General features: G+C 36.9%; 1 protein-coding gene across 1 annotated transcript in view; it reads right to left on the reverse strand.

Annotated features, from left to right (window-relative positions):
* The window catches only part of SORCS3 (sortilin related VPS10 domain containing receptor 3), a 251,184-nt gene that overhangs the window by 38,139 nt on the left and 192,683 nt on the right, over positions 1-20,362 (reverse strand). Inside the window, exons 11-12 of the mRNA XM_074231907.1 lie at positions 10,584-10,701; positions 9,197-9,330 (exon numbers count right to left, since the gene is read on the reverse strand). Of these exons, the coding sequence (XP_074088008.1) occupies positions 9,197-9,330; positions 10,584-10,701 (252 nt within the window). The remainder of the gene's footprint in view (positions 1-9,196; positions 9,331-10,583; positions 10,702-20,362) is intronic.

The raw sequence follows: 20,362 nt of genomic DNA on the forward strand, positions 1-20,362 counted from the left end.
GAAAGATTTCTTAATGTTCTCCATCTTACTGTGAAATGTTCGTCTTCAGCACTTCAGCTCTGTGCAGTAAAATATACTTGTTAGTAACTTAGTAATTAAAAATGTGCATGAGACCCAGTGCTTTGCCCCAAAGAGGAAAAAAAAGTCTCATTAATTTTAATAACATTAAGGAAAACATCACTTGGGGGCCCTAAGCTGTGGGCTTCTTCACTAACTGGACCTAAATATATATTAAAATCTCATGGAGCTGTCCAATTTCCCTTCACAGCCCTGGGGTTTACTTGATTTAGATGAAAAACCAAGGCCAGTTGCTTCCAGGGGAAAGGTACTTTTCAAGCAATGTTGGTCATGAGGATCAAAGAGGAAAAACCTAGAGATGAGTTGTTGAGAACTCTCAAGTTGTGTGACACTGCAAACACCAAGAAATCCAGCTAGGAACCAGACATTAATTTGGCTGAAGTGCTTGGGGGGAAATAAACCCTTCCTTCTCTCCCTCTTTCTCCCTCTTTGACAAATTCTCTTTTTGTAAAAATTCTTGCTGTGTAAGAATTTTAAATTGCAAGCTTTTAGAGGGAAGAGGGCGAGTCTATTTGTTGTTATTTGTTCTTCATTCTCACAGGAGACCTTGACATCAGAAAGGTGTTGCCATGATAAGAAAGGAAATGGTTTTTGGGGGAGGGCTGTGCTAAGTCAACAGCCTCACTTCTTCTCCAGAACCATCTGGGTCCAGTGGTCACATATGAATCAGAAAAACTGGAGATGGCTCTCGATGAGAGGTAAACAGAATTAAGTGATTTGCCTAAAGTCACACAACTAGTGACATGTGTCTGAGGTCAGATTTGAACCTCTATAATCTCCCTCCTTAAGACACATCTTACACTCTTTCCCCTTGGGCCAATTGGTTCCCTTGATGACCTACAGATCTGCCATGCTTGTTCCTGACTCTGGGTCTTTGGTCATATTCTTCCCTCTTCAGGAATGGGCTACCTTGTCCCCTACCAAATTCTAACCTTCAAGGTTCAACTAAATTCCAGCCTTCTCCATGAAGCCTTTTCAGGTTTCCCGGACCTTATTGATTCCCTTTCTCTTCTAGACTATTTGTAGAATGCACCACCCAGGTTAATGCTTAGTTGTTCATTTGTTTTAATACTCTTAATTGTGTATATGCATCTCTCATCTGAGTTAGACTGTCAATTACTTGAAGGCAGGAAGAAACTACTGAGTACAGGGATGGATGCAAGGAGGTTTGGGAAATACTTATTGCCTGATCATTTACTTATGTAAATCCCTCTGTCTAGGGACATTTATTAAATGCCATGGAACCAAAGCTAGATTTCAGAGAGCTCATACTGTGGTACCTGGGAAATACTGGATGAAAATGGAACTTCCTGGCCAAGAAAGTAATGATTATAAAGATAAATGATAGCTAACATAGAATACTTTAAAGTTTTCATACTACTTCACATTTTATGCCAGTTGAGCCTCAGAATAACACAGTCTTATTCCCATTTAAGAAATGAAGAAATTGTGTCTAGCAAGTCTAAGAGATTTGCCAGAGTCACAGCTAAGATGTTTCCCAAGTGGAATTCAAATCAAGGACTGTCTGACTTCAATTAGAACCCTAGTTGCTTTCTCTTATTCGTTAGGCAGTAATGTGGTCCTGGTATGGACCTGGCATCCAAGTGGGCAGAGGTCCTGATGAGTCAGACAGTATTTTGAAAAGACACTCTAGGTGACTGACTAGTCAGACCCAAAAGCACTCATTGGATTCAGAGCAAGCCAAGGTATTCCCTTCCTTGGCCAACTGCCCATGTGTCTCTGTCAAAACTTGTCTCTGGAAGAGGTTTCACTCTCCACCATCCCAGACTGCTCTTCCTTAGGCCAGAGATGTGTTGGAGGCTTGCTGAAAAGAGGTTCTTCTGACCTTGAAGTAGGTTGGATTTATGATGCTATTAAGTGGAAACTTCAATATTTATGCAGAAGTGTTACTTATTTCTGACATCCACTCTGGAAGGCACTAGGAAAAAAAGGGAGAGGCCACAGTCTCTCTATGCTCTCTGAGCATCACTAAAACCTTCATATTTAAAGAGGTAGGGGTGTGGGAGAGAGGTAGAAAAAAATGCCTCTTCTGAATTTAGATTGCACCTCTCAGATTGCAAGCTAAAGTAAGGGTATTTAAATCCCTCTTATCTATCCCACTAAACTAGGACATTCCCCCCACCACCACCTTTTCTTCTGTCTCCAGGACTTAACACTGACTGTACCATTCAGATGGAAGTGATCTGCCTTTGGATCAGAGAAATAACTAAATTTTCATATAGGTAGAGAAAGAGAGGATGGCAAAGCTGAAGGGACCCATGAACTAACCCTTTCCTTCTACAGATAAGGAAACAGAGGCTCAGAGAGGGGAAAGAAAGAACACCACAACCCCTCAGCAACAATTAGAACTGCATTGCATCGTACAGCATATCCTAAAAGACTGAATGTTTCTAGAAGGAAGGGCTCCTTTCTGTCAAGAAAGTAGCTCTATAATCTATCTTAATATAACTGATTATTCTATTTTTCCTAATTAATATTCCTCAATTATGGTATCAGGTGGGTTATTAATTGGCTAAAATAGTATTCTTTTTACTAAGACAGGCATTCTTTTTTTGTTGTCCTTTTTTGGTAAGGCAATGGGGTTGCCCAAGGTTAAGTGTCTGAGGACATATTTGAACTCAGGTCTGCCTGACTCCAGGACTGGTGCTTTAACCACTGTGATACCTAGTGGTTCCTTAAGCCTTGAATTCTTAACGTTGGGTATTTGTGGGTATATGCCATTTATGCAAAACTTATATGTTGTGTGTATACATAAATGCATGCATATATACAGCACATATTTGTATGTATGACTGTACATATATATATAAACATAGAAATACTGCCTATATCTCCATGTGTGATTATGTAAATATGCATAAATCTATATAAATACAATATATACAATATACTCAATATGCATAAACATATATAATATACTCATATATATACAAATATAAACATACACATTTATGCATATAGATATAGATGTGGATTCAACAAATGCATGTACATATGCATATATGCAGCATATTTAAATATATGTATATATAACACTATATTTTGATATTCTTGGCTTCCATTGTATTTTTCTTATGTATTTAATTTTATGCATTTGGAAACATTACTCAGAGAAGACATCCACAGGCTTCACCAGATTTCCCATGGCACTAAAAGGAGTCAGAACACCTAAATTAAACTATACTCCTTTTTTCTTCCTGGAATGTCTAATTCAACACTAATGTTCTCAGCTATGTGTCTTAAAGTAAGCTCTAATGATGCTCTTGTGGTAGGGACTGGTATAATGTATCTCAAGGAATCATCAAGATAAAAGAGATCCGGAGATCATTCAATTCAAACTCTATCCAAAACAAGAATGCTGTCTTCAAAAACTCTGTAACTTGCAATCCAGATTCTGCTTCAACACCTCTAGTAATGCAAAACAGATTAACTTATGAGGCAGACTATTCCACTGTCAGGCAGTCTTTTTATATTGAGCCAAAATGAAATCTATCCATTAGTACTACATTTGTCCCTTAGAGACAAACAGGAATGTTGAATTTATCTTCCATGTGACTGACCTTGAGATATTTTCAGATTTCAATCATGTTTCCCCATAGTCAACTATATATCCCCAATTCCTTCAACTGACACATCTTAAGACTAGAGAGTCCATAAGGATGTATTATTAATTGATTTTCCATGTCTGAAAATTCTTTATGGCACTTTTTTGTTATGCACTATTCACACTTGTCCTCTGGTAATTTCTATTATATACTATTTTCTGAATGGTGCTTCCTTTCCTAATATAAGAGTCTCCCCATGGAGTTCTTCCCATCCCATATGACTATTTCTTTAAAATTAGAATGCTTTAAAATAAGAAGGGATGCTAGATATCATCTTGTGGGACCCTTATGGCTTATAGAAGGCTAATCTAAAACCCAGAGAAATGAAGTGATTTGTGTGTGTGTGTGTGTGTCTGTGTCCATGTTTATTTATTTAAACAAACAGAAAGTGTCTATACAAAAAAGTCATAACCTTTTAAACTGCTCCCCTTGGAAAACAGTAGGATGGTAAACACTTATTCTAATGAGAATGTCATTGAATAAAATATTTCTAGTAACCCTACGTAGCAGAGGTCTTCTGAACTTGTGACATGCTCTTAAGGATTTGTTCAGTGGTGGCATCCTTTGAGGATGTGTTTGATTTTTTTGAAATAACTAAAAGTCATTTACAGTCACTTCTAGTGAATAAGGTGAAGGATCAAGCTGTCTGACACCACGTGGGATCAAAACAAGATATGCCAAGAAAATAATAATCTACATTTTCTCGTGTGACTCTTGGGTTACAGAATACTAGAGTTGAAAAGAACCTGAGAGATTTTCTAATCCATTCCCACCTCAGTTTACTCATGAGAAAACTGAGACCTAAAGAAAGGAGGTGATCTATCCATGGTCCCAATGTGAATAAATGACAGATTTGGAACACTAATCCTGCTCTTTCAAATTAGCAATAATCATACCTCAGATAAACCTTGTTGGCTATGCTATTGCCCCTGCACAAATCTCCAATACTCTTTCCATGACAGAAGCTGATACTTCCTTCCTGAGGAAAGAATCCAACTAATTGGGATGTGCTACATAAACCTGCCAAATAAAATGCCAATTGCCATGGAATATATTTGGAAATGATTGTAGCAATGGTAGCATCAGTAAATAGCTGCCCCAGGTTACAAATTTGATGAACTGCACTCATCCACATCTATAAATTCTGGTGTGTTAAAAAGTCTCATTACTTTATGGTCACACTATGAAGTACAGAAAATGGAGTAGACTTTTGATATGAAAGAGCAACAGGAGGGCAACAAGAGACCTGTCACACCTTAAATCTCTAAGGGAGAGAGCAGACATGTAATGAAGCTCTTAGTCCCATAAAGATGCTGTTAGCCAGCTTAGTTGAAAAGGGTCTCAAAACACCTTGAAGAAATATAAGGAAAATAAATGTCATAGTACATAAAGAAATATTAAACAGAACCCCTAAGTCTCAACACAATAGAAAATATAAAGAGAAGGGAAGCTAGATGGTTCAGTGGATAGAGCACCAGCCCTGGAGTCAGGAGGACCTGACTCCAGGTTCAAATCCCTCAGACATTTAATAATTACCTGTGTGACCTTGGGCAAGTCACTTATCCCCACTGCCTTGCAAAATAACAAAAGAAAAGAAAAGAAAATGCAGAGAGAATATTAGGTGTGTTATCTCCTTAAATCAATCTCTTCCGACCATCTCTTTCCTTTTTCAATCCAATTTTTCATCAATTCTTCATGGAAATCTATTTAATTGCCTAAGTCTCTACTATCCTTTAAAAGGTCTTCATTTAACTCTGAGACCCCCTCAAACTATTGTCCTATGTTCTCCTTTTCTGAATCACAGTTCTAGAAATATTAATTTATTCTTGTTGCCTTCATTTCTTCTCCTCCTGTTCAGCTCTCAGTTCCTTGTAGTCTGAGATCTGACCTGTCATGAAACTACTTTCTCCGAAGTTTGCATTGATCCCTTAGTTTCTAAAAACTAATAGCCTTTATCTCATTCCTCATTCTGTAATTTTTCACACCTTTTAGTAGAATGTAAATTTCTTAAGGATGAGAAAGCTCTCCTGTTTATTGACTGTTTCTTTTAGTGTTGGAATCCCCAGTGGCCTAGCATAACAACTTGTACATAAACAATACTTAATGAATGATTATTTGTTGATTAAATGATTCCCTTTTGCTAAATATTCATTCTTCCCTGACTGCTAAGGCAGTCATTGCCCATACTTGGTTCTCTCCTTGAGTATCTAATCATTCCTACTCAGATTCCAGTGTTAGATCATCATTCATAGTCAGTCCATTAAGCAGCCCTGTTCCCTATTTCCCCATCCTACCAACAGAGCCTCAAAATCAACATGACTAGCTGGAATTTATTCAACTTTTCCTCAAGCCCCTCTCTCCTCCAAAATTCCTTTTTCTGATGAGGGTACCATCATCCATCTAATTACTTATATTTTCAACTATGGATGTATGTGTAGATAGATAGATAAAGAGATAGATAGACAGACATATATATAGAGAGAGACATATAGCTATATAGATAGATATATATAGCTAATCATTTCTTGTCTTTTTGATGCTACCCCCATAATATATTTTGCATCTGTCCTCTTTTCTCCTCTCAAAGCTATTGGTCTTGTTTGACTTCTCAGTATTTCTCAGGTGGATTACAATAATTTTTTTTCTTTTCTTCCTACTTTTTCCTTCCTTATTTGTTTTTTAACCCTATAAAGATAAATTTTCAACACTCATTTTCATAAATGTTTCTGCCTCCCACCCTTACTTGCTCCCAATCTAAGATGGCAAAAATTCTGATATAGTTTATACAAATACAATTACATTACACATTTTTCCATATTATTCATGTTGTGAAAAAAAATTGGAATAAAGGGAACAAACAACCAGAAAGAAAAAGCAAAAAATACATTTAAAAAAAGTGAAAATAATATGCTTTCATCTGCATTCAGATTCCATAGTTCTTTTTCTGGATGTGGATGGCATTTTCCATTACAGGTTTTTAATTGATTGCTGTATTGCTAAGAAAAGCAAAGTCCATCATAGTTGATCATCACACAGTATTGCTCTTATTGTGCAAAATGTTCTCCTGATTTTGTTCATTTCACTTGGCATCAGTCCATATAAGTTTTTCCAGATTTTTCTGAAATCTGCCCACTTAGCACTTCTTATAGATCAATAACATTCCACTATATTCACTTGCTCAGTCATTCCGCAATTGATGGGCTTGGATTACAATACTTCCTCCTTGGACTCTCCTGTCTTCTCCTTTAATCCTTTACATAGAAGACAATCAATCTTTGTAAACACAAGTCTACTCAGAAATATTCAATGTCTCCCTACTCCTTCAAGAATAAAATATAAAGTTGGCATTTAAAGCATTCCATACCTTGTTTCCTATCTAACTTTCAGTTCCTGTTATAAACCTTCAGGCCCCATTTGTTCTACACTTTGTTCTCTCCCTGTTTAATGCCATCTGTAATCTCTGTACATTTGTACATACTTTCTCTCATGCTTGCAATGGACTCCTTCCTCACATTCAGTTCTTTAAATTCTTAGCTTCCCCCAAACTTCCCTCAGTTTTGGAGCCTCCCCTTCCCTGGTCCTTGGAGCTAGTTTTCTCTCCTTCCTGAGATTCCTTGATATTTACTTCTCTGAGTTATCTCTACAACAAGGAGGGAATACATCATTTTTGTGTCTTGCACAAACTAAGCTCCAAGTGAGATGAATGGAATTAAATATTTGAATTCAATAGCTGAATTAAATCCAATTGAAAAGTCAAAAATCTATATTTCACAGTCAGGTGGATGCCACATGATGGATACTTTTACTTTTAAAATCTCCATGGTACCCACATTCCTAGAAATATATTACTATTCTTGTGTTTAATAATTGAAAATTACTGATCCCAAATGTGAAACCATCCTTTGACTCTGAAGTGCCTGTCTGAATAACCATGAAAAAGGGTCCTGCTATCATAATTTAAATTCTATTTTATCTTAAAAATTCAATGAGTCTGACTAAAGACAAGCTCTCAAAGTGATAGGTATCCAGGGTGCAGGGGACAGACAGGAGGAGAATCCATTAACATAGTGACCTAGGAAATAATCATTTACTAAATGAAACACTTAATAAGAAGTACCTTTAAAGTCTGATCCCCTACTGTAGGATCAGTCCTGTAAGTAGGGTGGACTAACTCTTCTAAATGAAGTTGATTGGGAAGGGGTGTGGTTTTTCTTTCTCTACCTCCCATTCAAGGTTAAAAATTTCAGAAAGGATCAAACATGAAAATTCCCAACTCAATCCCTTTCCTTAAATTAGTAACTGATGTTCTAGGTGCATCTTCTAATCCAGTGTTGCCATATTCACATAGAAATGGATCCTTGCTGGCTGGATATTGATTTGGAAAACCACAAATTAACATTATCTTTGTTGTATTGTATTTTTATGTATTTTGTTAAACATTTCCCTAATCACATTTTAATCTAGTTTGGGCTACTATTGAGATTCTTGTTCACTGCTTGGCTGTGAATTTGACACCTCTGTTCTAAATTAATTGGAATTCCTCTGTAAACCATCCAAATAAAATTCTGTTACAAACTCTGAATGGTATTGGGGAAAAAGAAACTTTCCAACTGGAGTCAAAAGGATTTAGCCCAATTTACAACACTGTGGGAAGAGTTGATACCCCTCCCACAAATAATTCTGAGTAGTCTGTATGTGGAATGGAATTAGTTCAAGAATGAAAGGAAGAGGTCCTATTGTCCTGAATGGTTAGTGTATCACATGGCCCAATATTTCTGAGCCATCTCAATCATTGCTTATCTTATGCCCTGACCATCTTCTCATCAGCTAACTTTCTTTGTCCTTCTAATTCTGAAATCATGATTTATATGTAACTCTTCAAATACTTTTCATTTCATTCATTCAAATTCAAAGTGATATTGCAATTGCTACTGGAAAGAGTATGTCAATCCACTCTCTTATGGTCCTAGTCACCATTCATGTGTCTGGCGAAATTAAAATACACCTCCTAAGTCCTAGATGTATTGTCTCCTATTAAAATGGGCAGAGGGGCAGAGGGCAGAGGCAATAAGTGATTGCAATTTCATTCATTCTTTCATTCATTCATTCATTTTTGTGTAGAAAAGACCAAGTCAATAACTGAATCATCATACTCAGAAGTTTGCAGTCAACTGTTCAATTGGTGCGCTGATTATTGCCACATATATTTTTCCACCTGTGGTCTGAGGGCAGTGATGGACTTTCAGATACTCGTGTCAACTTATATAATACTTTTGCTGTAATAGGGGAAGAATCACCCAATCATTTCCACCCCCACCCCCACCCTTTGCTGATGAAATTATCTGCTTTGAAAAGATCTCTTCTCCTAACTTCTGTTCCAGTTTGTCCCAATCCTACTATGCTGATCAGCTTGGGACCCTCTGACTGCTTCATGTCCAGTAGCAAAAGGTCATATCTGTAAAGTAGCAGAAAAAGAAACCAAAAAGTCTCACCATTCAAAGTCCCAGTCTGCACAGATGCATGGTTCAGAGACCACAGTTCCAGAGTAATCCCGTCCTAATGCACACTGTGCTCCTGGCTTGCGTTTCTTGAATATTTTCCTTTCCCCCATGACACAAGGTTCTCCCTGCAAAAGAGAAGCCTTAGTGAAAGAAGGATGGGGGTGGAATGGGAGGGGAAATGGCTTCTCAGGTAATATTATTCCTATTGTCCTATCATTTGCTAGATGTTCCATATCAGGTTCTTGCTGGCAAAACCTCAGGCAGCATCCTCAAATTACATTTGGTGTCAGGATATAGTTAATGAATATTCTCTTACTGAGGAGAAGGAATAACAGGCTAAGACTGGCCACCCAGACTACTGCCAGAAGGTCAGATCATTGCAATGCCTTTCCTATAGTCTACAAAGGGGAAGGATAACATAGGTTATCTCCCACCTGTAACACCCATAACTTAACACATTCCTAACAATTTTACTGGGTTCTAGTGAAGTAATACTATGGAACAGAAAAGATCCCTGTTTTGGTAATTCATTACTTTTTCTCTAATTAATGCATGATTACTGCACTAAGGGCAGCTGGGTGGCACAGTGGATAGAGTGCTGGTCTGGAGCCAGGAAGATCCATCTTCTTGAGTTCAAATCCAGCCTTAGACACTTACTAGCTGTGTGACCCTGGACAAGTCACCTAACCCTGTCTGCCTCAATCTCTTCATCTGTAAAATAAGCTGGAGAACGAAATGGAAAACCACTCTAATATCTTTTTCAAGAAAATCCATATGGAGTCATAGAGTCAGATATGACTGAAAATAACTAAAATAACTATTATACTAAATGACAATAATATCAGTTTTATATCAAATCATTTTAAGTCATTCAGACCATCACAACTTTGAAGAAAGAGCACTGGATTTTGGAGCCAGAAGATCAATCTGGGTTCAAATTTTATTTTTTCTATGTACTACCCATGACACCTTGGAGAAGTCACCTAATATCTCTGGATCCCAGTTTTCACATGTGTAGAAATGAAGAGAGCTAGACAACATTACCTTTACCTTTATTGTCCCTGATAGTTCTAAAACTATGGTCCTATTGTCCTTCCTTTAGTCTGTGATTCAATAGTGTCCCAGTAAACCACTAAAACTCCTTCAAAATCACTAAGTAGTCAACGAAAATAGGAGATCTACAATGGTTTTTCCTCAGAAAGACTTAAAATCTTATTATCTGAAAAATGACATCTAGATATAAATTCCTTCTGAAAAAACTAAGTAGTTCTCATAATTTCTCTCCTTGTCCTAGGTGAAGGGAGTTTCTATACAAGCAGTTCTTAGGTATGTGGTGAAATTTTCAACTGAGAAGTCATAGGTAGCTAGCTAGGCCTACCTGATTAAGCAAGTGCCAGGTCTGGAAGTCATCCTTGTTGCACCTTCGACTGAAGATAGATTTGTAGTCAACTTTCACCAGCTGCCACTCTGAGCGGAGGCTGAAGTGGCCGAAAACTCTAAGGGTTTGAGGGAGAAGGAGAGATAGGTCAAGTGTCACCAAGTACAAGACTGGCCAAAAAATATTGTTGAAAATAATTGCAATACATGGCCATTTCACTGAAAGCTCCTTTCTTTCAGTCAGTCAATCAATAATCATTGATTATGTGTCTACTATGTCCCAAGAATATTCCAAATACTGGAGATACAAAGAAAACTAAAAGCTAGTCCTGTCCTCAAGGAAGACTTGATCTAATGATTTAATGGGGGGGGACAAGAAAATAGTTACAGTCATGCATGTATGTATGTGTATGTATATATTACATATACAAACTATATTCAAAATAAGTAGAAAAGAATTAATAGAATTAAGAAAGGTTGGGAAGGGCTACCCAAGTATTCAAGGGTTCTTTGAAAAAAAAAGCTATCTCTATTGGTTATATTCAGCAAGGACGCTTGGTTAGAAGCTCAGAAACATGACCTCCTTCTGTATCATCCCCTATCCCACCAAAAACAATAGACTCAGAAAGGGGGCTCATATGTATGTATAGTAAAGCGTCACATCAGTTGAATGACTATAAGTGATCAATATTGACCTTTCCAAAGGCTAACATTTGAAGGATTCCATAAATATGAATGATCAATACTTTCTAAAAAACTAGAAAAAGAATCCCACAAATTTTCTAAACTCTGCCCTGGATGCACATTATGGAATCCCAGTGCAGCCTGTCTATCAAAGTGATTTAAGAGGGTATGCAATCATTACATTACTGGAGTTCAATCCTATTGAAGAGCCACCTTTTCTGTGACTGGGATAATATTCATTTTCTCCTCACATCTTGGATGGATGTCTTTTCTGACGGGGTTATAGCATTCTCTTGGAGATATCTAAGATAATTATTAATTTAACAGACTTCTGCTGTGCAAAAAGTATTTTGAAAAATCAAACTGTGTTAAAACAAGGATTTTCAGGTCTGGATTTCTGATATCATTGGTTTGAAGAATTACTAATGTGTAAACGTCTTCTACAAATTCCATGACCTGTCTGCAGCCTTTGACACTGTTGATCACCCTCTTTTGCTTAATATTCCCTTCTCTCAGTTTTCATGAGATCAATCTTTCATGGATCTCTTCCTACTTATGTGACCACTCCTTTTCATACTCCTTTGATGCATCATCATCCAAGGCCCTGGGTCGTTTCCTATTCCTTTTCTATACAATTTTACTTGGGGATCTCATCAATTCCCATGGATGCAATTGTCATCTTTATGGTAATAATCTGCATATCTATTTATTTGACCCTCCACTTTATACAGCCTCTTATTTTATACTCCCTACTGGACATCTTGAATTGAATGTCTCAGAGTCATGTTAAACTCCATACGTACCATACTGAACTCATTATCTTTTCCCTCAAATCCTACTCTCTTCCTAACTTTTCTATTACTGTTCTAGGCTCTTAGACTCACAACCTTGGTATCAACCTCGGCTCCTCATTCTCTTTCAACATGTATATTCCCTTTCCCTCCTCCCCCATATTCAACTTGTTGCCAAAGTCAATTGATGTTGCTTGATAATATGTCTCATATAACATTTTTCTGTTTTGTTATTACCATCACCCTGGTTCAGGTCCTCATATGCTCATACCTTGACTATTGGCAAAAGCCTATTGGTTGGTATCTATGCTTCAAGTCTCTTCCAACACTCATCTATATATTCTAACACTGTTTAAGTGATCTTCCTAAAGCATAGGCATGGCCATATCACTCCTTAGTCAAAAAACTCTAGTGGTTTCCTATCATTTCTAGGCTAAAATCTAAAGTCCTCTATTTGATGTTCAAAACCCTCCATAACCTGACACACTTCCCCCATTTGCTATATTTTTATACCTTCCTTCACCCACCACGTACTCTGTGATACAGTGACAATGTTCTCCTTGCTGCACCTTTGAGTCACTTTCTTACCTTGAAGCTAGCCCTGGGCATTTTCCCTAGCCACTTCCATATCTGGAACAATCATCCTCCTCATCTCCAACTCTTGGCTTCTTAGAATCCTTGAAGTCCTAATTAAAATCCTACCTTCCAGAGGAAAGCCCTTAATTTTCCTTTCTTTTTCTATTATTGATAATTTATCCTGCACATAGCTTGTTTGTACATAATTGTTAAGATGTTGTCTCTGCCATTAGACTGTGAGCTCCTCGAAAATAGAGACTGTCTGTCTTTATTTCTATATACCCATTCTTTTTTTTTTAGGTTTTTGCAAAGCAAACGGGGTTAAGTGGCTTGCCCAAGGCCACACAGCTACGTAATTATTAAGTGTCTGAGACCGGATTTGAACCCAGGTACTCCTAACTCCAGGGCCGGTGCTTTATCCACTACACCACCTAGATGCCCTATATACCCAGTCTTAACACAGCATCCAAAACATAGTAGATCCTTAATAAATGTTTGATGATTGATTGACTAACTGACCAATTGGTAGCGACTTTGTTATTTATAGCTTTCAAGAATTTCCTGGGTCAATTTTTTTCCTTTAAAAAGAAATTACTTGACTATAGTCATATGGTAAGTATGTGTCAAAGGAGAACTTTAATGTAGGTCTTCCCAAGTGTAAGCCCTTCTATCCACTGTGGCACACTGCCTCTAACTGCAAATTATAAGATGAGGAAGGATTTTTTAAAGTTCTTTGTTAAGAGAGAGGAACAAGAAGCCAAGAAAAAATATATGTATGTTTGAATGTATGGATGAATGTATCCTGAAATTCACTTCAAGCCATACCAAATATCATCTGTCAAAACATCACTGGTCATGTAAGTACTTACATCAGAAAGTACAAGTTAATTGTAGTCAAAGAGTTACCAAAAAACTGAAGGATGGAGATTGAACATTACCTGAGATAGTAACTTTTTCCACAGGTCATCCTGTCACTATTATTTTCTTCTCTCCCATAATCAACAAGTCTATATTTAGGAGGCTGCTCAACTAGACTGACCACCAGTCACTGAAATAAATGACAGAAGCTACCAGTTGACTTTCCTTCTGACTTTTCAAATCCTACCATCTCCAGGAAGCACTTACTGACTACAGTATCTTCTATAATAATAACAATAATAATGCATAGTTCTTAGTACATTCTAGGCACTGTAGTATGCATTTCATTATTTTTATTTCATTTGATCCTAAAACAATCCTGGGAGTTAGGTGTATTATCATCCCCATTTTACAGAGGAGGAAAGTGAGAAAAATAGAGATTAAGAGACTTGTCCAGGGTCACACCCAGTAAGCATCTGAGGCTGAATTTGATCTCAGGTCTTCCTGATTCCAGGCTCAGTGCTTTATCCACCATTACCTAGGGATTTCAATGAACTCTGATAGCTCACTTACCATCTCTATCGTCAATTGCCCACCTGGAGAACAGAAAATTATCAAAGAAAACCCCCAAGAGCTACCTCAGGTGATCCTATGGACCCCCAGTCCTTTTATCTATGCTCCAAACTAATTGACTAATAGAAATATCCCCCATGTACACCACACTAGGTAATTCCATGGACCCAAAAGCTTCGTCTGTATGCCAAATTTCTTCTCTGAGGAGCACATATTTCAACATCCACATATGGTCATTTTTTTTATCACAGAATTATAGAGTGAGAACAGACCTCAGAGCTCATTTAGATCAGTATCATACCCTGAAGGAATATCTACTATAACATGTCTAAATATTCATCTGACCTCTGCTTGAAGATCTTCAATAAGCAGGAAGCCACCACCAGGATACAGCACTTTGGAGAAGCTGTCACTATCAAGATTTTTTTCTTGATATTAATCCATACCTTGCTTCTGGTTCTGCCCTCTGGAGTCAAACACCAAGTCAAATACCTCCTTCATATGACAGCCCTTCAAATACAATTGCATTTGGGGGCAACTAGATGGCCCAGTGGATAGAACACCAGTACTGGAGTCAGGAGTATCTGAGCTCAAATACAGCCTCAGACATTTAATAATTACCTAGCTGTGTGGCCTTGAGCAAGCCATGTAACCCCATTGCCTTGCAAAAAGAAACTAAAAAAAAGTATAATCACATTCTTTCTGACTCTTCTCCAGGGTGAACATCCTCAGTTCTTCCAACTGACCCTCTTATGGCAAACATGGCCTCTCTAGGGTTGTGCTGAAGACACCTCTACTAATTTGGGAGAATCAATTGTGTATTTTCAAAGTTTGCATTGCAAACTCTACAAATAATGACTTCATTTATAGTTCTGAGAATTATCTAGACTTAAGAAAGGTGATAGAAAAAATATTAATAATGCATACTTAAAACATACTTAAAAGTATGTTATGTAGGCATGCCCCTCCCCCCAAAATGGTAGTTGCTAATCATTTACCAACACACCATAGTCACTATTTCTGCCACTCTTCAGTTTCTCAATATCCATTTTAAATTATAATGCCAAAAATGAAACACAATATTGTAATGGGTCTGATCCAGTTCTGAATACAAGTTCAAAGTGATCTGTTTGCAAAAGCAAATGGAAATCATGCTGCTTAAATTAGGTTTGGTCCTCCTCCAACTGAGAAAACAATCCAAGACTGGCTACAGGAAGAAGAAACCCTACTGAAAATGCCATGGCAGAAGATGGCCATGAAAGGCAAGTCAGCCAAATAGCCTGATTCAGAGAAGGAGTTGAAGATATGGATTGAAGAACAAAGGGCAATTGGAAATCCTGTCACAACTAACAGTTCTGATAAAGGTCTCATTTCTAAAATATATAAAGAATTGCATAAAATTTTTAAGATCACAAGGCATTCCCCAATTGATAAATGGTCAAAAGATATGAACAGATAGCTTTCAAATGAAGAAATTAAAGCTATATATAATTATATGAAAAATGCTCCAAATCACTATTGATTAGAGAAATGCAAATTAAAGCAACAATGAGGTATCATCTCACATTTATTAGATGAGAAAAAGGGAAGATGAGTCAATGTTGGAGAGATTGTGGGAGGATTAGGACATCAATGCATTGCTGGTGGAGTTGTAATAGGATCCAACCCTTCTGAAGAGCAATATGGAATTATGTCTAAAAAGCAATAAAAGTGTTCATACCCTTTGACCTAGAAATTCTAATTCTAGGACTATATTCAGAAGAAATTGTAAAAATATAGGAAAAGTCCTATATGTTCCAAAATATTCATAGCAGTGGCAAAGAACTGGAAATTAAAGGGGTGCCCATCAATTGAGGAATGGCTAAACAAGTTATGGTACATGAATACTATGGAATATTATTGTTCTATAAGAAACCATAAATGATTAAACTCTAGAGAAGCATGAAATGACTTATGGGATCTGATGCTGAGTGAAAGGATAAAGCAAAGAGAACAACGTATACCATTATGATATGAACAACTTTGATGAAAGCAATTCTTCTCGACAGTCCAGAGAGCTAGGACAACCATATTTGACTGATTATGGACTATATTATCCCCAGCCAGAGGAAGAAAAACAAAGCAAAACAAAATACACAGAAAAAAACTTTAAGAATCTGATGAACACTTTTTTTTTAGGTTTTTGCAGGGCAATGGGGTTAAGTGGCTTGCCCAAGGCCACACAGCTAGGTAATTATTAAGTGTCTGAGACTGGATTTGAACCCAGGTACTCCTGACTCCAAGGCCAGTGCTTTATCCACTACGCCACCTAGCCGCCCCTCTGATGAACACTTTATAAAATTTATCTCTTATGTATTTCTTTCCCCTAATCCTAATTCCTCATGCCAAAAATTACTAATTTGTAAATATGTTTGCTTAAGAAAATATGTATGTAAAATTTTAACTTGACTATTCCCTGATGAGGTGAGGGGAGCAGGGAGGATGGAAGGAAATATGCATGTACAATTGGATCTAAATAAATAAATTCAAAATAATAAAACAAAGAATTCCTGTGTTTCAGCATGAGGCTAGAAGATCTGATGAAAAAGAATTTACTGATTTAAAAGGACACAATTGGTGCTTCAAGTTCATGAAATGGTTCGGACTAAGCATGCATCCATGCATCAAACTTGCCCAGGGAGTGCTCGTGGCCAACCACAGACCAGGCAGAAGAATGGTTAGAGTCTCTCCTAAGATAGTGATTCATCATCAACACAGATGAGGACAAGCTCATGGATGAGAGTTTTGACAGAGATGAGGAGTTGTATGAATTTTATGATGAATAAAACTGAGTTCAATAACTTTATGTAATACTTTTTTTTTCAAATTTCAGGCCCCAAAAAGAAGGTACATGGGGAAATTACATGGGGAAATATGGTAAAGCTTGTTGAACTAATTAAGCATTGACTCTGACTCTTTTGACACTGAAATATGGTCTGTCTTCTGTTATTATTTTAAGTCATACTCCTGTGGTTTCCATAATAGATTAGTTTAAAAAAGCACACTCCTAGAGTATTTCCCAGTTTACAAGTTGCAGTAGCATAAACAAAACATTCCTTATCTCAAAAGTACAATTGTCAAGAGAACTGCTTATATGTTTTACTGCAAGTTCATGTTCAAGCTCCTGTCATGGGATTTTCTTTCTAAAGTCTTAACCAACATGGGATCATCCAGTTTGGGAATTGCTTCAATTAGAGGGATTGTAACTCCAGCCTACTCCCACTCTGAGATCTACAGATGGTCAAACATGTTCACTGGCTCCATATCTGTGAAGACCCAGGCTCAACAGTGTACTCCAGTTGGCAACCAGTTTTCTAGTTCTGGAATTTTTCTTATTTAAATTGTGTTATTTACTCTCCTGATTAAGGTGAGTGATTCTATAGAAGAGAGGAGAAGACACGGGTAGAGAAAGAAAGGAGAAGAAAACATCAGATGAGGAGGAGAGGACAGAGGAGAACAGAGGAAGAAAAGAGGAAATGTGGACAGAGGGAAGAGAAGAAAAAAAGAGGGGAAGAAAGAGAAGAATAAATAGAAGAGGAAAGAGAATAAGGGGAAGAAATGAAGACAATGAGTATATTCTTGAGAAGCCTCACTTTGGAGGATCTGGGTTCAAATTTTGATTCTTTGTGGATTCTGTGACAATGAACAGATGATTTTAACCTTCCTAAGTCTTAGTTTCTTCATCTGTAAAACAAGGGGTTGGACTAGATGACCTCTTAGTCTCTTTCCCAATTCTATGATACTGCTGAAATCTGATGACCAACAGATCAACCTGCGGAGGAAGACCAGGGAGAACTCCAATGTATTCTGCCAGCATCAACAAGCCTGAGGAAATGATTTAGTTCCAAATTATAGGAAGAGAACAGCCAACTAGACATTAATTCAAAAATAGTGCCAGGTACCCAGAGAAACAGTACAGATCAGATGCAAGGACGAGTCTCACAGCAGGAAACCAATTTGTAATAATATAAGTAGTGCTGATTTCTGGCTACCAGTTATTTTCCAGTTAAAAAAAAAAAGATTCTTTAGCCACTGAACCTCAATTCTTCAGAATTGGGCAGGGAATAAAATTACATAGTATAAGGACTTTCCATTACTTTCCTTAAAGATAAGAAGAGAATAAAATAAATGCAGTTTGGGAAAACTGATCAGATATTTATCTGTTTGTTACTATCCCCATCCTAAGAATATTCAATTTCTCTTCTTTAAACCTCAGTTTCCTAGATTGTAAAATTAGGACTTGGGCTAGAGGACATCTGAGGTTCTTTATTACTTTTATATTTTATGCTTCTAGAAATTAATGCACACACATAAATAAATAAATGTGTTTAGGACATACATATATATATATATATATATATATATATATATATATATATTAGGGTAAAATAGCTAGTATTTAAGATAGATAAAATAGATAATAGATACATAGCTTTATCTGGTTCATATAGCTAGGAAGTTTCTAAGTATACATATATATTACGTGTATTTAAGTATATATATATATATATATACATATATATGTATATATAAAGAGAGAGAGAGAGAGAGAGAGAGTGAGAGTATTTAAGTATGTGCATGTAGTAGTTAGTAGTAGCAGGAATTACTGTTGCTTTTGCTGTTATAGGTAAGCTCCATTTTATAAAAAAAAAAAACTGGCATTCTTCTACTCTACTCCCAATTCCATGAGAATTCAAAATAAGTTAAAAGGGGGGGGGGGGATTAAGTTAGGTGATAACATTGATTTTACAAAAGGATTCAATGCAGATTGATTTCTTGATTTATAAAGGGAGTTTATCCATTACAATGAAGAACTGTTTATGTACTGTTAACTGTTGGGTAAAAGAGGCAGAGAAACCAAATGTTGGAAGATGTTATGCATTTAAGAATAATTTGAAATGAAAAGAAAGTATCTCTGAAAAGGTCAGATAAAGGAGAGAATAAGAGAGCTGGAAGGGGGATTTAGAGACCTTCTAGGTTACCCATCCCCTTTTATGGATAAAGAAACTGAAGCCCAAAGAGGTCTGAATAATTCTAATATCACATAGATAATGGATAGTATTTCTTCAACTAAAATGCAATTTATATATAAAGTTGTTGTTTTATCATTTTCCATTATGTCCAACTCTTCATGATTCCATATGGAGTTTCTTGGAAGAGGAAACAAAGATAAGGAAACTAGGGCAAATAGATACAAAATAAGGAAACTAAGGCAAACATGGTTAGTTGACTTGCATGGGGGATACACAACTAGATTTGATTGAGACAAGATTTGAACTCAGGTTTTCCTGACTACAGTTCCAATTCTCTATTCACTGCCACCTAGCTGCCCAATTACATTTAATATTTAGTAAGTAGTCAACTAGGTGGCACAGTGAATAGAGCACTAGACCTAGAGTTAGGAAAATTTGAATTCATATCTTGTTTCAGATGCTTACTAATTGTATGACACACAGGTTAGTCACTTAAACCTGTTTGCCTAAACTTCCTCTTCTGTAAAATGAACTGGAGAAGGAAATGGCAAACCAGTTCAGTATCTCTATAAAGCAAATCCTAAATGGAATCATGAAAAATCTGACACATGAAATTATTGAACAGTGGCAATTTTTTCTTAATCCATTCATTTTCATAATCCCAACACAATCCATAATTCATTTTCATAATCCCAACACCCTTTCCACCCCTGAATACCACCCATTCTTATAGGCCCAACATAAGTTCTACTCACTACATGAAACCTTCCATACTTGCATGAGGTACCATGTATAGAGTGTTGGTCCTAGAGTAAGGATTTAAGTTTCACTCCTCAAATATTGACAGGTTGTATGATCCTTGTCAAGTTTTTGGTCCTCTCCATCTCTGTTTTTCTCATCTGTATAATGAAGGAGCTGACTTCTCTGACCTCAGGGGAGGTCCTTCAATGATTCTAAGCCCATCTTAGCCCTCCAGTGAATTCCTCATCTTCCAAGTCCCTACATATAAACTCTCCTGCTTTGATGATTCCTTTGGCAGGCATCACATGATGTTTTGTATTGTGAGAGCACTTCTCAAGGCAGTTTTATTTTTTCTCCCCAACAAATTTATAAGCTGTCAGAGGGTAGAGGTTACCCCTGCCTTACATTTCTCTTTGTAGCTCACAGGATACAATCCAGGGTCATGCAAATAGTGGGTGAACAAAAAATGCATGAAAAATCTAAAAGAAAAATCAGAAGAGATTTGAAAGGATAAAGTTCTCACGTAGAGTCAACTAGGAAAAAAT

This window comes from Macrotis lagotis, chromosome 4 (assembly GCF_037893015.1).
Source record: "Macrotis lagotis isolate mMagLag1 chromosome 4, bilby.v1.9.chrom.fasta, whole genome shotgun sequence".
Taxonomy (NCBI): Eukaryota; Metazoa; Chordata; class Mammalia; order Peramelemorphia; family Peramelidae; genus Macrotis; species Macrotis lagotis.